Source organism: Pecten maximus, chromosome 16 (genome assembly GCF_902652985.1).
Source record: "Pecten maximus chromosome 16, xPecMax1.1, whole genome shotgun sequence".
Taxonomy (NCBI): domain Eukaryota; kingdom Metazoa; phylum Mollusca; class Bivalvia; order Pectinida; family Pectinidae; genus Pecten; species Pecten maximus.
This window is the reverse complement of record NC_047030.1, coordinates 20,456,334-20,471,713: the sequence shown is the minus strand read 5'-3', so window position 1 is coordinate 20,471,713 and position 15,380 is coordinate 20,456,334. Positions and strand designations below refer to the sequence as shown.

The window sequence follows — 15,380 nt, the reverse complement described above, 5'->3', positions numbered from 1 at the left end:
GATCCAAAGATGGGCTGTAAGATCCTTCTAGGATCTCTTGATATTTGTTTATTAACTTTGAAGCCTTTCTGAAGGTTATATACATTTTTGTATATACCAAACGTTTTAAAACAGGAGAGATGTTATTAAAATAAGGTGGAGTTTTCTGGTCATTTAATTTACCCACATCTCATCTTTTGACTTTGATGATTCTGCAAATAATGATTTTATCTATTTAGAATGGAATAGTAGAGCATATTCCATGAGGAATACTGCAGTGTTAAGATGTAAGTGCAGTAGAGCCAAACTCTCTCTATCTCTTTAAATTCCATCTGCATTGTATTATAATATGTAGTCAAAATCGATAAATTTGATGGGAGGAATTTGATTTAAGTGTCTGACACATTCCAATATACCTATATATACCTACCACCAGTACCTAATAATGCCATTTCAACACTAACAATGATTATATAGTTGCAGTATACTTAGTAGTGTGTGAAGGGCCGCCAGGGATGTTGGAGAAAATTTGGCAACTGTTAAAAATCAATGGAGATGCAGACATTCCAGACAATACCCATAGCTACATGGGATAGAAAATGAAATTTAGTTTGCAGTGCTTCATGAAATTTGTTTTTAAATTTTATGTCAAAGACCGATAAAATTGATAAATAGAGGCCATGCATATAAACTGTGTTTAAAAATTTTCATATATGACAAGTTTTATAGGGGAAAATACATCTTTTTTTCTTTTTTAAAAAAGTTTTAATCGTTTATTGTCTGTAGTAAGTCTTTTGTTATCTGCATGATTGTGTTTGAACTGACATTTCGCTGACGTTAAACAAAATTTACATTTACTGAAGACAATTTAAGATCTAAGGGAAACTGCTATCATCACAACAGCATCATCAACAAATTATACACTGGAGTATTATTGTCATTGAGTCCTACAATCAATATACTTAAAAGCATGAATGTCACCCAACATGAAGGGAAATCCATTGTAAATGATTTCTGCGGAATTTGATTTTGCAATGAGTAGATTCTGCAATACCAACCCACACACACCAATGAAAACTGCATGCGTAGTTAAAATATTTCATCTGGATTTGTAACTTAATCGATGCAGCAGTTAACAAAGAAAGATGATGTAAGATTTGAGTATGTTACTTAATACATTCAGATATTTTCACAGGTCATTTTTATGCATAAATTGCCTTAGATTTAATTGTGAAAGATTAGATATGTGAAAGAAGAACATTTATATTTGAGAGCACTCAAGGCGTGTTAAAATATTCTGGAAGAGGAGTAAATTTAACTAGCATCACAGTCACTTTGCTCTACAACGAAGGCCTTTTGGTGTTTGACCACATAATGCTATAGTACAGTACATGACTAGATCACTAGTCCTGTGGTCAGTATTCAATGTCAGGTCAATCTGATGTGGTCGGTATAGTTGTAGGTGGATTTGGTGTGGTCAGTATAATCATGCCCCCGCCATGAAATTGGGGGGGGGGGGGGGGGCATATATTGTTACCCTTGTCCATTCTGGCACATCGCTTCACCTCCCGTCGTTTCCCATCCCATCCCAATGCAATGTAACTATAACTAATCCCAGGAACTGCTGAGGCGATCCTCACCAAACTTGTGATTTCTGGGTGTCTAGTGGCATCAGGGGCATTTATAGTTATAGACATTTTCTAGTTATAGATGAATCTGGTGTGGTCAGTATAGCTGTAGATGAATCTGGTGTGGTCAGTATACTTATAGGTGAATCTGGTGTGGTCAGTATAGTTGTAGGTAAATCTGATGTGGTCAGTATAGCTGTAGGTGAATCTGGAGTGGTCAGTATACTTTATATAGATGAATTTGGTGTGGTCAGTATAGTTATAGGTGAATTTGGTGTGGTCAGTATAGTTATATAGGTGAATCTGATGTAGGATTTACTTTTGATTTAGTAAAAGATGTACAGCTTTATCATCAATCAATACTATTTTCTGTGCTGACCTTTGCCCTCTGGTTCCCAGACATGAAATATTCATACTACCTTACTATAGGGACAAGTGTATAGTACTATCTATACCATAGTAACAGCTCTGTCTTGCCTTGTAACCCCTTCAGGTATATGGAGTATTAAAGTATATCTGCTGTCTTTATTGTAGGGGTCGAAAGAGACGACATATTAGAATTTGGGATGTTATCTAACTTTTGTTGTTTCTAAAGGACCATTTTCTTCCTTTGTCTTTCTTGAGCTTTCACCCCTGTGGGTTCAGCCATCGAAGGTCTTGTGTAAGGATTGAGCATGATTGGAAACTCCATTTGTAAGTCAAGATAGTCCCGTCCAGGCCCTGCATGTAGGGCTTAAGAATTGTACTTGCTGACCCCATTGCATGGTCGTAAGAGACAACTAGATATGGGATCTTATCTTTTCTCTTCTTTCATAACAACTTTCTTCTTACTAATTTCTCCCTCGACACTGCCTCACTGGAAGGAAGGCTTTTGGTCCTCTGAACTAGATATATCCTTGTTTATAAAAAGTAGTTCCATATATAGTATAATATTATATAGTAGTTGTAACTCCTGCTTTACACTCAGCATTCTGGCATTGGTTTGCCCATTGTCAGTATAATGTGACTGAGTGGTGTGTCCTGCTGGATGTCTTTAGTAAGTATGCTGTAGTGAGGTAGACCATTAAGTTGGCATCAGTTCCAAGCTGTTACAGAGAAACCGTTGAACTTGAACATTAAGGGCTGCAGCCTCCCAAATCTCACACACATTCAAAGCCCATGCATCTTGCATACACAGGATGTCCTTAAATGAACTTAGCTTCATTTTGTTGATAATCACCGAGCTCCTTGATGTACTGCATTGTAATACCGGTTTGTATGAGTTTACAGTAAAACATCAAAATTTGTTACCCTGTCTGTTAATACAGATTAGTTGGGCCTGTCAGCATCTCCATCAAGTCCACTATGGATTTCACAGCTTATCAATAACTTATGTCGTCCATTTGCATGTTGGTTCTAAGTACTATCAACACATTGTGTAACCCAAAGACAACATGAGATGTACCAGGTAGGAATAATTCTGATATTAGGGATATCTTTGGGCCCACATAAAAGGGTGTGCATGTATCTTTGGGGCCCACAGAAAAGGGTGTGCATGTATCTTTGGGGCCCACAGAAAGGATGTGCATGTATCTTTGGGGCCCACAGAAAGGGTGTGCATGTATCTTTGGGGCCCACAGAAAGGATGTGCATGTATCTTTGGGGCCCACAGAAAGGGTTTGCATGTATCTTTGTGGCCCACAGAAAGGGTGTGCATGTATCTTTGGGGCCCACAGAAAGGATGTGCATGTATCTTTGGGGCCCACAGAAAGGGTTTGCATGTATCTTTGGGGCCCACAGAAAGCATGTGCATGTATCTTTGGGGCCCACAGAAAGCATGTGCATGTATCTTTAGGGCCCACAGAAAAGATATGCATGTATCTTTGGGGTCCACATGTTGTCTTAGGGTAACTCTCCATTCATGCAGGTATCTCTGAGCCCTGTGGGAGGGACAGATACCATTCCTACAGGTAAATTTTGAGCCCTGATAGAAGGGACTCTTTAGGGCCTGCCGATGAGATATGCAAAATTCCTATAGGTTACTTTTTAGGCCCTTAGGAGAGATAAACATTATTTAAACAGGTATTTTTGGGGGCCCTCAGACGGGATATACACCATGCATTTATACAATACAGATATTTATGTAGGTATTTTTGGGGCCCTCCAGAGGGATATATACAACATGATAATGGTACCCTTGAGACCTGTAATAGAACCATACATGTTATATCGTGTTAATAGACCATTGATGTGACGATGTTCATATTTTATGTATGTATGGCATTCATGGTCCAATGCCTGTCTTCACACCAGCTGCCCACTCAGTTATTGGTACTGTAGAGTTTTATCATCCCGAAACTCATTAGTTATGTATAAACTGCCATCTTAGATATATCTACATAATGTCCTCATGCTTTGGCTGTTCAGTGGTTTGAATTCTATTGACTGGTAATAAAACCTGATTTTGCATTAAATTTGTGAATTTATTTTGGGACTTTTGCATGATTAGCAGTTGTTACTTGAATTCTAAACAGCATCGTCTACATAATAACAACAATGCTACAAAAGCATCCTATTGTCTCGGAACATTCTTCAATAAAAGTTGCATGCCAATTAGAATGACCAGAATAGATTACAAATCACACAGAATATGTTATATTGTATAGCTCTTCATTCCATTGTGGAGCAAAATATTACAAGAAATCATTATGTCTTTGGCATGCTAGATCTACTGTACTTAATATTAGTAGAATATAGGTTTAGGTTAGGGGATATTGTACCACTATGGTGAGGATCTACTCTGACCTATACAAGGTCGAGACTTACAGTTGCCATGGAGTAAGGATCAATACAAGGTCAAGGCTGACAGCTGTCATGGAGCATGAATCTATACAAGGTCAAATTAATGCTCACAGTTGTCATGGAGTCAGGATCTATGCAAGGTCAAGGCTGATAGTTGTCATGGAGCCAGGATCTATGCAAGGTCAAGGCTGACAGTTGTCATGGAGCCAGGATCTATGCAAGGTAAACGCTGACAAGTGTCATGGAGTAAAGATGCATTGTATATAAAAGGTCAAGGCTGACAAGTGTCACTGAGTAAGGATATCTACAAGGTCAAGGCTGACAGGTGTCACTGAGTAAGGATACATACAAGGTCAAGGCTGACAAGTGTCATGGAGTAAGGATATCTACAAGGTCAAGGCTGACAGGTGTCACTGAATAAGGATACATACAAGGTCAAGGCTGACAGGTGTCACTGAGTAAGGATATATACAAGTCAAGGCTGACAAGTGTCATGTAGTAAGGATATCTACAAGGTCAAGGCTGACAAGTGTCATGGAGTAAGGATACATACAAGGTCAAGGCTGACAAGTGTCATGGAGTAAGGATATATACAAGGTCAAGGCTGACATGTGTCATGTAGTAAGGATTTATACAAGGTCAAGGCTGACAGGTGTCATGTAGTAAGGATATATACAAGGTCAAGGCTGACAGGTGTCATGTAGTAAGGATATATACAAGGTCAAGGCTGACAGGTGTCATTTAGTAAGGAAATATACAAGGTCAAGGCTGACAGGTGTCATGTAGTAAGGATATATACAAGGTCAAGGCTGACAGGTGTCATGTAGTAAGGATATATACAAGGTCAAGGCTGACAGGTGTCATGTAGTAAATATATATACAAGGTCAAGGCTGACAAGTGTCATATAGTAAAGATATATACAAGGTCAAGGCTGACAGTTTCATGCTCATTCACCTGATATATAATTATACAGTTATGACAGTATTAAAGGTGGAATTTTAAGATTATACTTCACCAAGGTAACATATGTAACTTACTTGTCTCTCATCCTCATCAAGGTAATATCCTAAAGGACTGCTACTGTTAGACACACCTAGGTGTGTTTTGTAAATCGGAGGTCGTGCCCTCATATCATAAGGTTTCTGACTCTTTTTCGGTGTGTATGACCTCGGTTGTGTATACTTTGACCTCAGAGAGTCAAATTTAGTTCCAGGAGGAGATAAATCACGAGAATGAGGCTGATAGCCAGGCCGATACATCTGTCCGAATCTGGCGTTAACATCGGTGAAGATGTCACTGACGATAGAAGACTGACCATCGTCCTGGAAACCAAGCATCAGTTCATCAGTGGATGCACTCTGTCTTTTAATGACATTCTTCGGGGATGGTAGGTCATGGAAACCTTCCTCATCAAAATCATTCTCCTTGTAGATGACATTTTCTTCATCACTAACACTACCTATATTTTCATCACTGTCATCCTCATCTTTGGCATCCACCTCCTTACTTTCACTTTGAGGCTCTATTTTTTGTTCTATATCACTGAGAGCGTCTAAAAACTCACCTTGTCCAGAATGTTCCTGTTCTTCAATAATCTCTGAAATAGGTTTTTGATCACCAGTACTTTCTAATTCCTCAACCTTTTGTAAGGTCATCATTTCACCTTTGACCTCTTCTTCCATGCCCTCTACATCAATGTCCTCCACTTCCTGTTTAGGTTTGATGAGTTCCTCCTGAGTGACAGCCACTGCATCCACAAAATCACGAGAGTCCTCGAGATCTTCCACACCATCGCCCTCACTCCTATTCTGACTGACCTCTCCCACTGTTTCCTGATTCCCTTGGGTAAGGCTGTGTTCCTCATCCTCCGGGGCGAGACCATCCACACTGGAGCCATCGAGAGACATCTCGCTTGTTTTGTTTACATCCATACTTTCACTTCCTGTGTTATTCCACGTGCCAGCTGTTTATATTGACAACCCCTCACCTGTCATTGATTCGTTACCTGTTGATTGTGTCACACCTGTGTTTACCTGAGGATGTGTGTGAGGGGCAGAATCTGACCCCTAACACCTGTAAAAACGGTCAGGATTATCTATCCGTGCAATCACTCATTAACACCTGTTCTTACACCTGAGATTGTCTTTTCTGCACACCTGGTCCGGTCCAGAGGCTGGGAGGAGGTGGTACAGGATAACTTGCTCCAGTGGTGGGGAGGGTCCCTTGTCTGTATCACAGGGGTACTAAGGTACTTCTGATCCTAATATTCTACAGTAGTTTTACTCATGGCGTTATGCCAGCTACACCGGCAGTATACAAACACACACTTCCCCGGCATGTCAGGTCGGCCCTCTGTTTTTACTAGTCACAATCTATGCTGTTCATTGATTTTCTTCCTAGTGCATTTATTACATATCCAGGGGAGGGGGCACAATGGGGGGAAGAGCCATTTCATTACTTTCACTTTATTGACAAAAGGTTTTCTGATATATAGATTAATTTTTATAAGTGTGACATCAACAAAATGGGTAATCATTCTATCGATTTTTTGACTGAATAGGTCTTAAGCCAATAACAATAGGTATTTGTTTGTACAAAAAATGATAAGAATAGGTTATTTATATGTTTACCTATTAAAGTTTGCCAGACTATAGGAATTAATACTAATACTGATATATAGGCTGTACAGTTGTAGCCAGTCTAAGCTCATTCCGGATTTAAATGTCCAAGTGCTTTCATAACACATTACTGAAGTCAATCAGCTGAATTTTATTCCAGGCCGAGTATAATGTTTCTCCCAGCGATAAACGGCCACATTTACCTGTGTCCATGCTAATTGACGTTAATACTCGTGGGTATACTGTGGCCATGTGTGTGAGGATTAACATTACATAGTACAGTATTAAAGTTTATGCAGTAAACATCATGAATAATTCACATTAGCTGTAACTCAACAATTTTCCTAATTCATTTTAATTTCTGGGTGCATCAATAAATTTATAGAATATTTAAGACAGCTGGTAGATAAAAATACACTTGTATACCTGGTTGATAGTTACCTGAAATTTTCTTTAAAATCATGACCTTATATAATTAGCTAGTACTGAAACATCAACATGCTGTTAACTTATAATAGAGGTCAGTAACTACTCCCTAACATTTACAGGTGTAGAGGTCAACCCCTACTCCTTTATTTACAGGTGTAGAGGTCACCACCTACTCCCTTATTTACAGGTGTAGAGGTCACCACCTACTCTCTAATCTACAGGTGTAGAGGTCAACACCTACTCCCTTATTTACAGGTATAGAGGTCAACACCTACTCCTTTATTTACGGGTGTAGAGGTCACCACCTACTCCCTAATCTACAGGTGTAGAGGTAAACACCTACTCCCTTATTTACAGGTGTAGAGGTCACCACCTACTCCCTTATTTACAGGTGTTCAGGTCACCACCTACTCCCTTATTTACAGGTTTAGAGGTCAACACCTACTCCCTTATTTACAGGTGTCGAGGTCACCGCCTACTCCCTTATTTACATGTGTTCAGGTCACCACCTACTCCCTTATTTACAGGTGTAGAGGTCAACACCTACTCCCTTATTTACAGGTGTAGAGGTCACCACCTACTCTCTTATTTACAGGTGTAGAGGTCACACCTACTCCCTTATTTACAGGTGTTCAGGTGACCACCTACTCCCTTATTTACAGGTGGAGAGGTCACCACCTACTCCCTTATTTACAGGTATAGAGGTCAACCCCTACTCCCTTATTTACAGGTGTAGAGGTCAACACCTACTCTCTTATTTACAGGTGTAGATGTCAACACCTACTCCCTTATTTACAGGTGTAGAGGTCAACACCTACTCCCTTATTTACAGATGTTCAGATGACCACCTACTCCCTTATTTACAGGTGTAGAGGTCAACACCTACTCCCTTATTTACAGGTGGAGAGGTCACCACATACTCCCTTATTTACAGGTATAGAGGTCAACCCCTACTCCCTTATTTACAGGTGTAGAGGTCAACACCTACTCCCTTATTTACAGGTGTTCAGGTGACCACCTACTCCCTTATTTACAGGTGTAGAGGTCAACACCTACTCCCTTATTTAGAGATGTAGAGGTCAACACCTACTCCCTTATTTACAGGTGTAGGGGTCACCACCTACTCCCTAATCTACAGGTGTAGAGGTCACCACCTACTCCCTTATTTACAGGTGTATATGTCACCACCTACTCCCTTATTTACAGGTGTAGAGGTCACCACCTACTCCTTGTTTACAGGTGTAGAGGTCACCACCTACTCCCTTATTTACAGGTGTAGAGGTCACCACCTACTCCCTTATTTACAGGTGTAGAGGTCACCACCTACTCCCTTATTTACAGGTGTAGAGGTCACCACATACTCCCTTATCTACAGGTGTAGAGGTCAACACCTACTCCCTTGTTTACAGGTGTAGAGGTCAACACCTACTCCCTTATTTACAGGTGTAGATGTCACCACCTACTCCCTTATTTACAGGTGTAGAGGTCACCACCTACTCCCTTATTTACAGATGTAGAGGTCACCACCTACTCCTTTGTTTACAGGTGTAGAGGTCAACACCTACTCCCTTATTTACAGGTGTAGAGATCACCGGCTAATCCCTTATTTACAGGTTTAGAGGTCAATACCTACTCCCTTATTTACAGGTGGAGAGGTCACCACCTACTCCCTTATTTACAGGTGGAGAGGTCACCACCTAATCCCTTATTTACAGGCTAAGGTAGAGTGACAGAGATATGCAGGAACTGAACATTTTTATTACGTTTTCATAAGAATGAGTTGGGGGGGGGGGGGGGGGGGGGGGGGGGGGGGGGAGGGGGGTATATTGTTTACCTCTCCCATTGTTTACAGAAGTTGTAAACTATTATTTACAACAGCTGTAAATCTGTGGAGATAAGTACCAAGTTGATTAAATGACGACCCCAAACAGTCAATAACAGCTCCAATATTTGTCCAATCTATCATACACAGTACCATTTGTGTGTCATGTTTTGTATTTTCTTATCAGGAAAGTCTCAATATGATATACATGTACCCCAATAGTTATTAGACTATATGGACTTTAAAAACTCTCAGGTGTGTTTGACATATGACATGTACCTGTACATATAGCGATGGACATCTAATCTCTTGATTTTGATCACTAGGATACAGCAGGATCAGAGCTGATGTTAATTATTTTGTACTAATACTTGTGCATTTTCCATCTATAACAATACTTTGTCCCCTGCTGGACCCAGTTGGATATATATATAGTTTCGTGTTGTCTTTTCTGTCAGTCCTACCATCCATCATCTTATCCGTCTGTCCTACCATCCATCGTCTTATCCGTCTGTCCTTCCATCCATCCACACTATATCTTGCCTAGTCTCTATCTCTTAAACTATGTCAATTTAGTTTACTTGGAGCAAGACGTGGGTTCATCTAGGTATGTCATGTCAAAAGTAGGTCACTTTGACCTACATCAGAGAAGTTTTCTCAGTCCTTAGGTACAAAATGTACTTGTATGTCAGGGCCTTGGCCCCTATGAATCTGTAGGTACGGGGCTCCATTTTCAACCCTTTATTTAATTGTATCTTTAAACTTGGGATATTCAGGTTAACCTAATTGAGGCAATGTGTCTGAAATTCATAAAAGTGGTCACTCTGACCTACATTTGATCTCTGACCTATATCTAAGTAAGTTCGGCCATTCTTCACAAATAATTTCGCTTTCTGTGGACGACTGTAATTCTCCATAAATTTTTGTTCTTTATATGATGCATTTAAGAATGCTTTATGAACAGTATTGTTTTGTTTCCTAGTTGTGAGGTCAGATGTGGTCAGCCATAGATTGTGTACAGTGTTTCATTCCCTAGGTGTGAGGTCAGATGTGTTCAGCCATAGATTGTGTACAGTGTGTTTCGTTCCCTAGGTGTGAGGTCAGTTGTGGTCAGCCATAGATTGTGTAAAGTGTTTCGCGCCCTAGGTGTGAGGTCAGATGTGGTCAGCTATAGATTGTGTACAGTGTGTTTCGTTCCCTAGGTGTGAGGTCAGATGTGGTCAGCCATAGATTGTGTACAGTGTTTCGTTCCCTAGGTGTGAGGTCAGATGTGTTCAGCCATAGATTGTGTACAGTATGTATCGTTCCCTAGGTGTGAGGTCAGATGTGGTCAGCCATAGATTGTGTAGAGTGTTTCGTTCCCTAGGTGTGAGGTCAGATATGGTCAGCCATAGATTGTGTAGTGTTTTGTTCCTAAGGTGTGAGGTCAGATGTGGTCAGCCATAGATTGTGTACAGTATGATTCGTTCCCTAGGTGTGAGGTCAGATGTGGTCAGCCATAGATTGTGTACAGTATGTATCGGTCCCTAGGTGTGAGGTCAGATGTGTTCAGCCATAGATTGTGTACAGTATGTATCGGTCCCTAGGTGTGAGGTCAGATGTGGTCAGCCATAGATTGTGTACAGTATGTATCGGTCCCTAGGTGTGAGGTCAGATGTGTTCAGCCATAGATTGTGTTGGCCATATCAAATCCACACCTGGTATTGATTTCTATCTATAAGTAACAGTACATGTTATATTGGACATTGGATTCTAGATAATGGCCCTGCTATGTTGATAATTGGGATAGTTAATTGGTGGAACATTATAACTCCATGGGAAGGTGTGTGTAGGAATTCATTACTTATAGGGGTTATAACTCCATGGAAAGTTTGTTTGTTGGTTTTTTGTTTAACATCCTTTTAACAGTCAGGGTCATTTAAGGACGTGCCAGGTTTTGAAGGTGAAGGAAAGCCGGAGTACCCGGAGAAAAACCACCGGCCTACGGTCAGTACCTGGGTGGGTTTCGAACTCGCAACCGAGTGTTGGAGGGCTAGTGTTAAAGTGTTGGTACACCTTAACCACTCGGCCACCACAGCCCCTTTCCATGGGAAGTTATGTGTAGGTATTCATTATTTTCAGGAGTATATAGTCATGGTCAGATATCTTAATCTTATAACTCAGAATGACATTAATGGCATGCATGAAATAAGAATTCCAATCAGGGGAGATAAGTCACTTTCTATATATTATATATCACTTCCATATGGGAAGTTGAATAAGTTGAATAACATATATAGGGACATTAACACAAATACAGTTAATCCAAGTCAAATAAAGACAACGGCCCGGTCTGTTAATACAGAGTTACCATTGTGGGATAAAGGCTTAAGTGGTACGTCATTCCAAAATTTAAGAAGTTTTCAAAAAAAAAAAAGAAGCAAACTTGTAAATTCAAAATTAATTTAAGTATTTTTTTTATGAATATATTTTGTCAGAAATGCAATATCTGATTAAAAACTAACATATTAATGAATTTTGAAGAAATATTGAAGTTATGAGCCAAAAAAATAATTGCCATGTACTTTATGCCTTCTTAAGTTGTTACAGGGAGGGGAATTCTCGTTTTTTTAGGGAATTAAGTCTCGATCACCTAGATGTTTGCATGAAAAGGAATGCTTAATGCTGATACATCAAGCCTTAATTTCTTCTGAGTCAATCTCGATGAAAGTCCACATGTAAATGGATAAAAACGCCATGAAAGATATGTCTATTAAAGGTTTAAAAACTCAATGGCCATATATATAGAATTAAAGTCATTAACTGGGTTGCACAGGAGTGGCTAAATACTGTGTCATTACAAATGTCGGGTGGAGGGGACAAGGAATAGGTCGGGTAAGACAGGAAGTCGCTGGGTACAGTAAGGCAGGTATAGTTGTACATGCTCCTACATGGTGTACTGTGACAAAGTCTTCTCAAAGGGTGTCAATCACAGATTGTTTAAAACTATAGAAATCAATAGTAGCTCAGTTATTGCCTAGTCAGCTAATAGTCCGGTTTCAAAAGTTCATAAATATTTTATCCTCTATGTGTAACTTGTCTAATACTGTTTTAAAAGGCTCACAAGTTTTTATGGACAAAGAATGAATTTAGATTCTGTATAATTGTCTGCTGTGAGAAAAGCACATGCAGAACAAAAGAAATTAATGAATAATGAAGTAGACCCAAAGTATTCATTCTTCATATAAGTGTAAGACCATTTCGCTTGTGCATTGTTCAGATTCTACATAGAAAATCAAACTTACACGAAAAATGAGAACTTATTTTTCGAAATGAAAGTGACTTTTTGACCTCATAAATGACCTGTTATTTCAATTGTTTAAAGTTAAGGAAAATAGTATGCTACCAAGCTTACACAACCTTTGTTTTTATAGAGTTAAGGTTGTATGCTACCTTACACAACCTTTGTTTTTATAGTGTTAAGGTTGTATGCTACCTTACACAACCTTTGTGTTTAATGTTAAGGTTGTATGCTACAAGCTTACACATGATTTGTGTTTAGTGTTAAGGTTGTATGCTACCTTACACATGATTTGTGTTTAGTGTTAAGGTTGTATGCTACCTTACACACGATACACACGATTTGTGTTTAGTGTTAAGGTTGTATGCTACCTTACACATGATTTGTGTTTAGTGGTAAGGTTGTATGCTACCTTACACACGATACACACGATTTGTGTTTAGTGTTAAGGTTGTATGCTACCTTACACATGATTTGTGTTTAGTGTTAAGGTTGTATGCTACCTTACACACGATACACACGATTTGTGTTTAGTGTTAAGGTTGTATGCTACCTTACACACGATTTGTGTTTAGTGTTAAGGTTGTATGCTACCTTACACATGATTTGTGTTTAGTGTTAAGGTTGTATGCTACCTTACACAACCATTGTGTTTATAGAGTTAAGGTTGTATGCTACCTTACACATGATTTGTGTTTAGTGTTAAGGTTGTATGCTACCTTACACAACCTTTGTGTTTATAGAGTTAAGGTTGTATGCTACCTTACACATGATTTGTGTTTAGAGTTAAGGTTGTATGCTACCTTACACACGATTTGTGTTTAGTGTTAAGGTTGTATGCTACCTTACACATGATTTGTGTTTAGTGTTAAGGTTGTATGCTACCTTACACACGATACACACAATTTGTGTTTAGTGTTAAGGTTGTATGCTACCTTACACATGATTTGTGTTTAGTGTTAAGGTTGTATGCTACCTTATACAACCTTTGTGTTTATAAAGTTAAGGTTGTATGCTACCTTACACACGATTTTTGTTTAGTGTTAAAGGTTGTATGCTACCTTACACATTCTTTGTGTTTAGTGTTAAGGTTGTATGCTACCTTACACAACCTTTGTGTTTATAAAGTTAAGGTTGTATGTTACCTTACACATTATTTGTGATTATAGAGTTAAGGTTGTATGATACCTTACACATTATTTGTGTTTAGTGTTAAGGTTGTATGCTACCTTACACAACCTTTGTGTTTATAAAGTTAAGGTTGTATGCTACCTTACACAGGATTTTTGTTTAGTGTTAAAGGTTGTATGCTACCTTACACATTCTTTGTGTTTAGTGTTAAGGTTGTATGCTACCTTACACAACCTTTGTGTTTATAAAGTTAAGGTTGTATGTTACCTTACACATTATTTGTGATTATAGAGTTAAGGTTGTATGATACCTTACACATTATTTGTGTTTAGTGTTAAGGTTGCATGCTACCTTAAGCTTACACAACCTTTGTGTTTAAAGTTAAGGTTGTATGCTACCTTACACGACCTTTGTGTTTATAAAGTTAAGGTTTTATGTTACCTTACACGTATTCTCTTTTAAATGTGTCTAAAATTCAAACTAATCACATCTCAAAATTACCATCCTAACAAGTCCTACTCATTGTAACAGAAGTTCGTTGAGTACAACATGTCAGTCATATCTCACAATGGCTCCTTAAATCAGGATGAAGTAGTTCAAGTTTTTTTTCTTTTTAACATTTTTTTATATAATTTATTTTTGGTCAGTAAGATACCTAATTGCTCGGCAACTGCACATATCAGGATCATTCACAGTAAGTACCTCCTCAACCCTGTTATTCCACGTCCTGTTTGTGTTTGTCAATACTGCTGTTTACTTATATATTACATAATTTTAATCCACAGAGATAAGAATCACTTATAAATTTTATAAAAAGTGTTATTTATATTCATGAACATAAAATCTGGAACATTCATTAAATTCATGTTTTCATTACGCAATACAATAATTTGTAGGATATATATCAGTGTGGGGTTTATCTGTCAGGTACACTTGATAAAAGACACTTAGAAAACTTATTTTTCGATTAAAATGGAACCGGATCTCTCAATGTTCATACTTTATGGACCAAATTCATATCCTGGTTTTCTTTTCAATTGGTGTGATTTCATAATTTGTGACAAGAAAAAAACATTTGTTAAATCATTGTGAGTTATATTTACTTCATCGTCACTAGCCAAGGCTTCTGATTACGTTACATTCCAAGAACCCTTGGCAGATATAGTCGTTAGTTCTGGCCCTCTAGCGGAGATTCCAAATTACCACCTTTTACGCATGAAATTTTCGACCAATGAAAACGAGCGTTACCAATGTATTTCATCGGTGATGCTGAGGTTTGTGTTATTTTCATTAGATATGTGATAAGTATCAATTGATCAAACATTGTGAATGTTTCCCTTAAGATTGTACGTCTCAGTAATCTGACCTAAATACATAGTCGACATGAAAGATTGTACGTCTCAGTAATCTGACCTAAATACATAGTCGACACTTTTAGGTAGCTCTGTACTGGGCGCCACAAGGTAGCTCTGTACTGGGCGCCACAAGGTAGCTCTGTACTGGGCGCCGCAAGTTTTGTTTACTGCGAAACCGAGCTAGAATGTAAAATGTGTTTTGATTGGATGCCCCCAGGAATTCCGGGGTGCAATGGTTTAACACGATTATATCTGCCAAGGGTTCGTGTAGTGTAACATTATCAGAAACCTTGGCTAGCAAAGATGCATTTACTTCCACTAACTGGAGATCATTTTTTGAACTCGTAATTCTCACT

At 38.7% G+C, this 15,380-nt stretch overlaps 2 protein-coding genes across 7 annotated transcripts in view; one reads left to right on the top strand and one right to left on the bottom strand.

Annotated features, from left to right (window-relative positions):
* The window catches only part of LOC117345129 (rootletin-like), a 108,196-nt gene extending 101,758 nt beyond the window's left edge, over positions 1 to 6,438 (bottom strand). For 3 of the 6 annotated variants that reach the window (XM_033908095.1, XM_033908096.1, XM_033908099.1), the window contains exon 1: positions 5,427 to 6,438. In XM_033908095.1, coding sequence (XP_033763986.1) covers positions 5,427 to 6,320 — 894 coding nt within the window. In that variant the 5' untranslated portion in view covers positions 6,321 to 6,438. The remainder of the gene's footprint in view (positions 1 to 5,426) is intronic. The other 3 variants (XM_033908097.1, XM_033908107.1, XM_033908100.1) reach the window with 1 other exon arrangement.
* The window catches only part of LOC117345131 (peroxisome biogenesis factor 2-like), a 45,029-nt gene that overhangs the window by 12,208 nt on the left and 17,441 nt on the right, over positions 1 to 15,380 (top strand). The window lies entirely within an intron of this gene.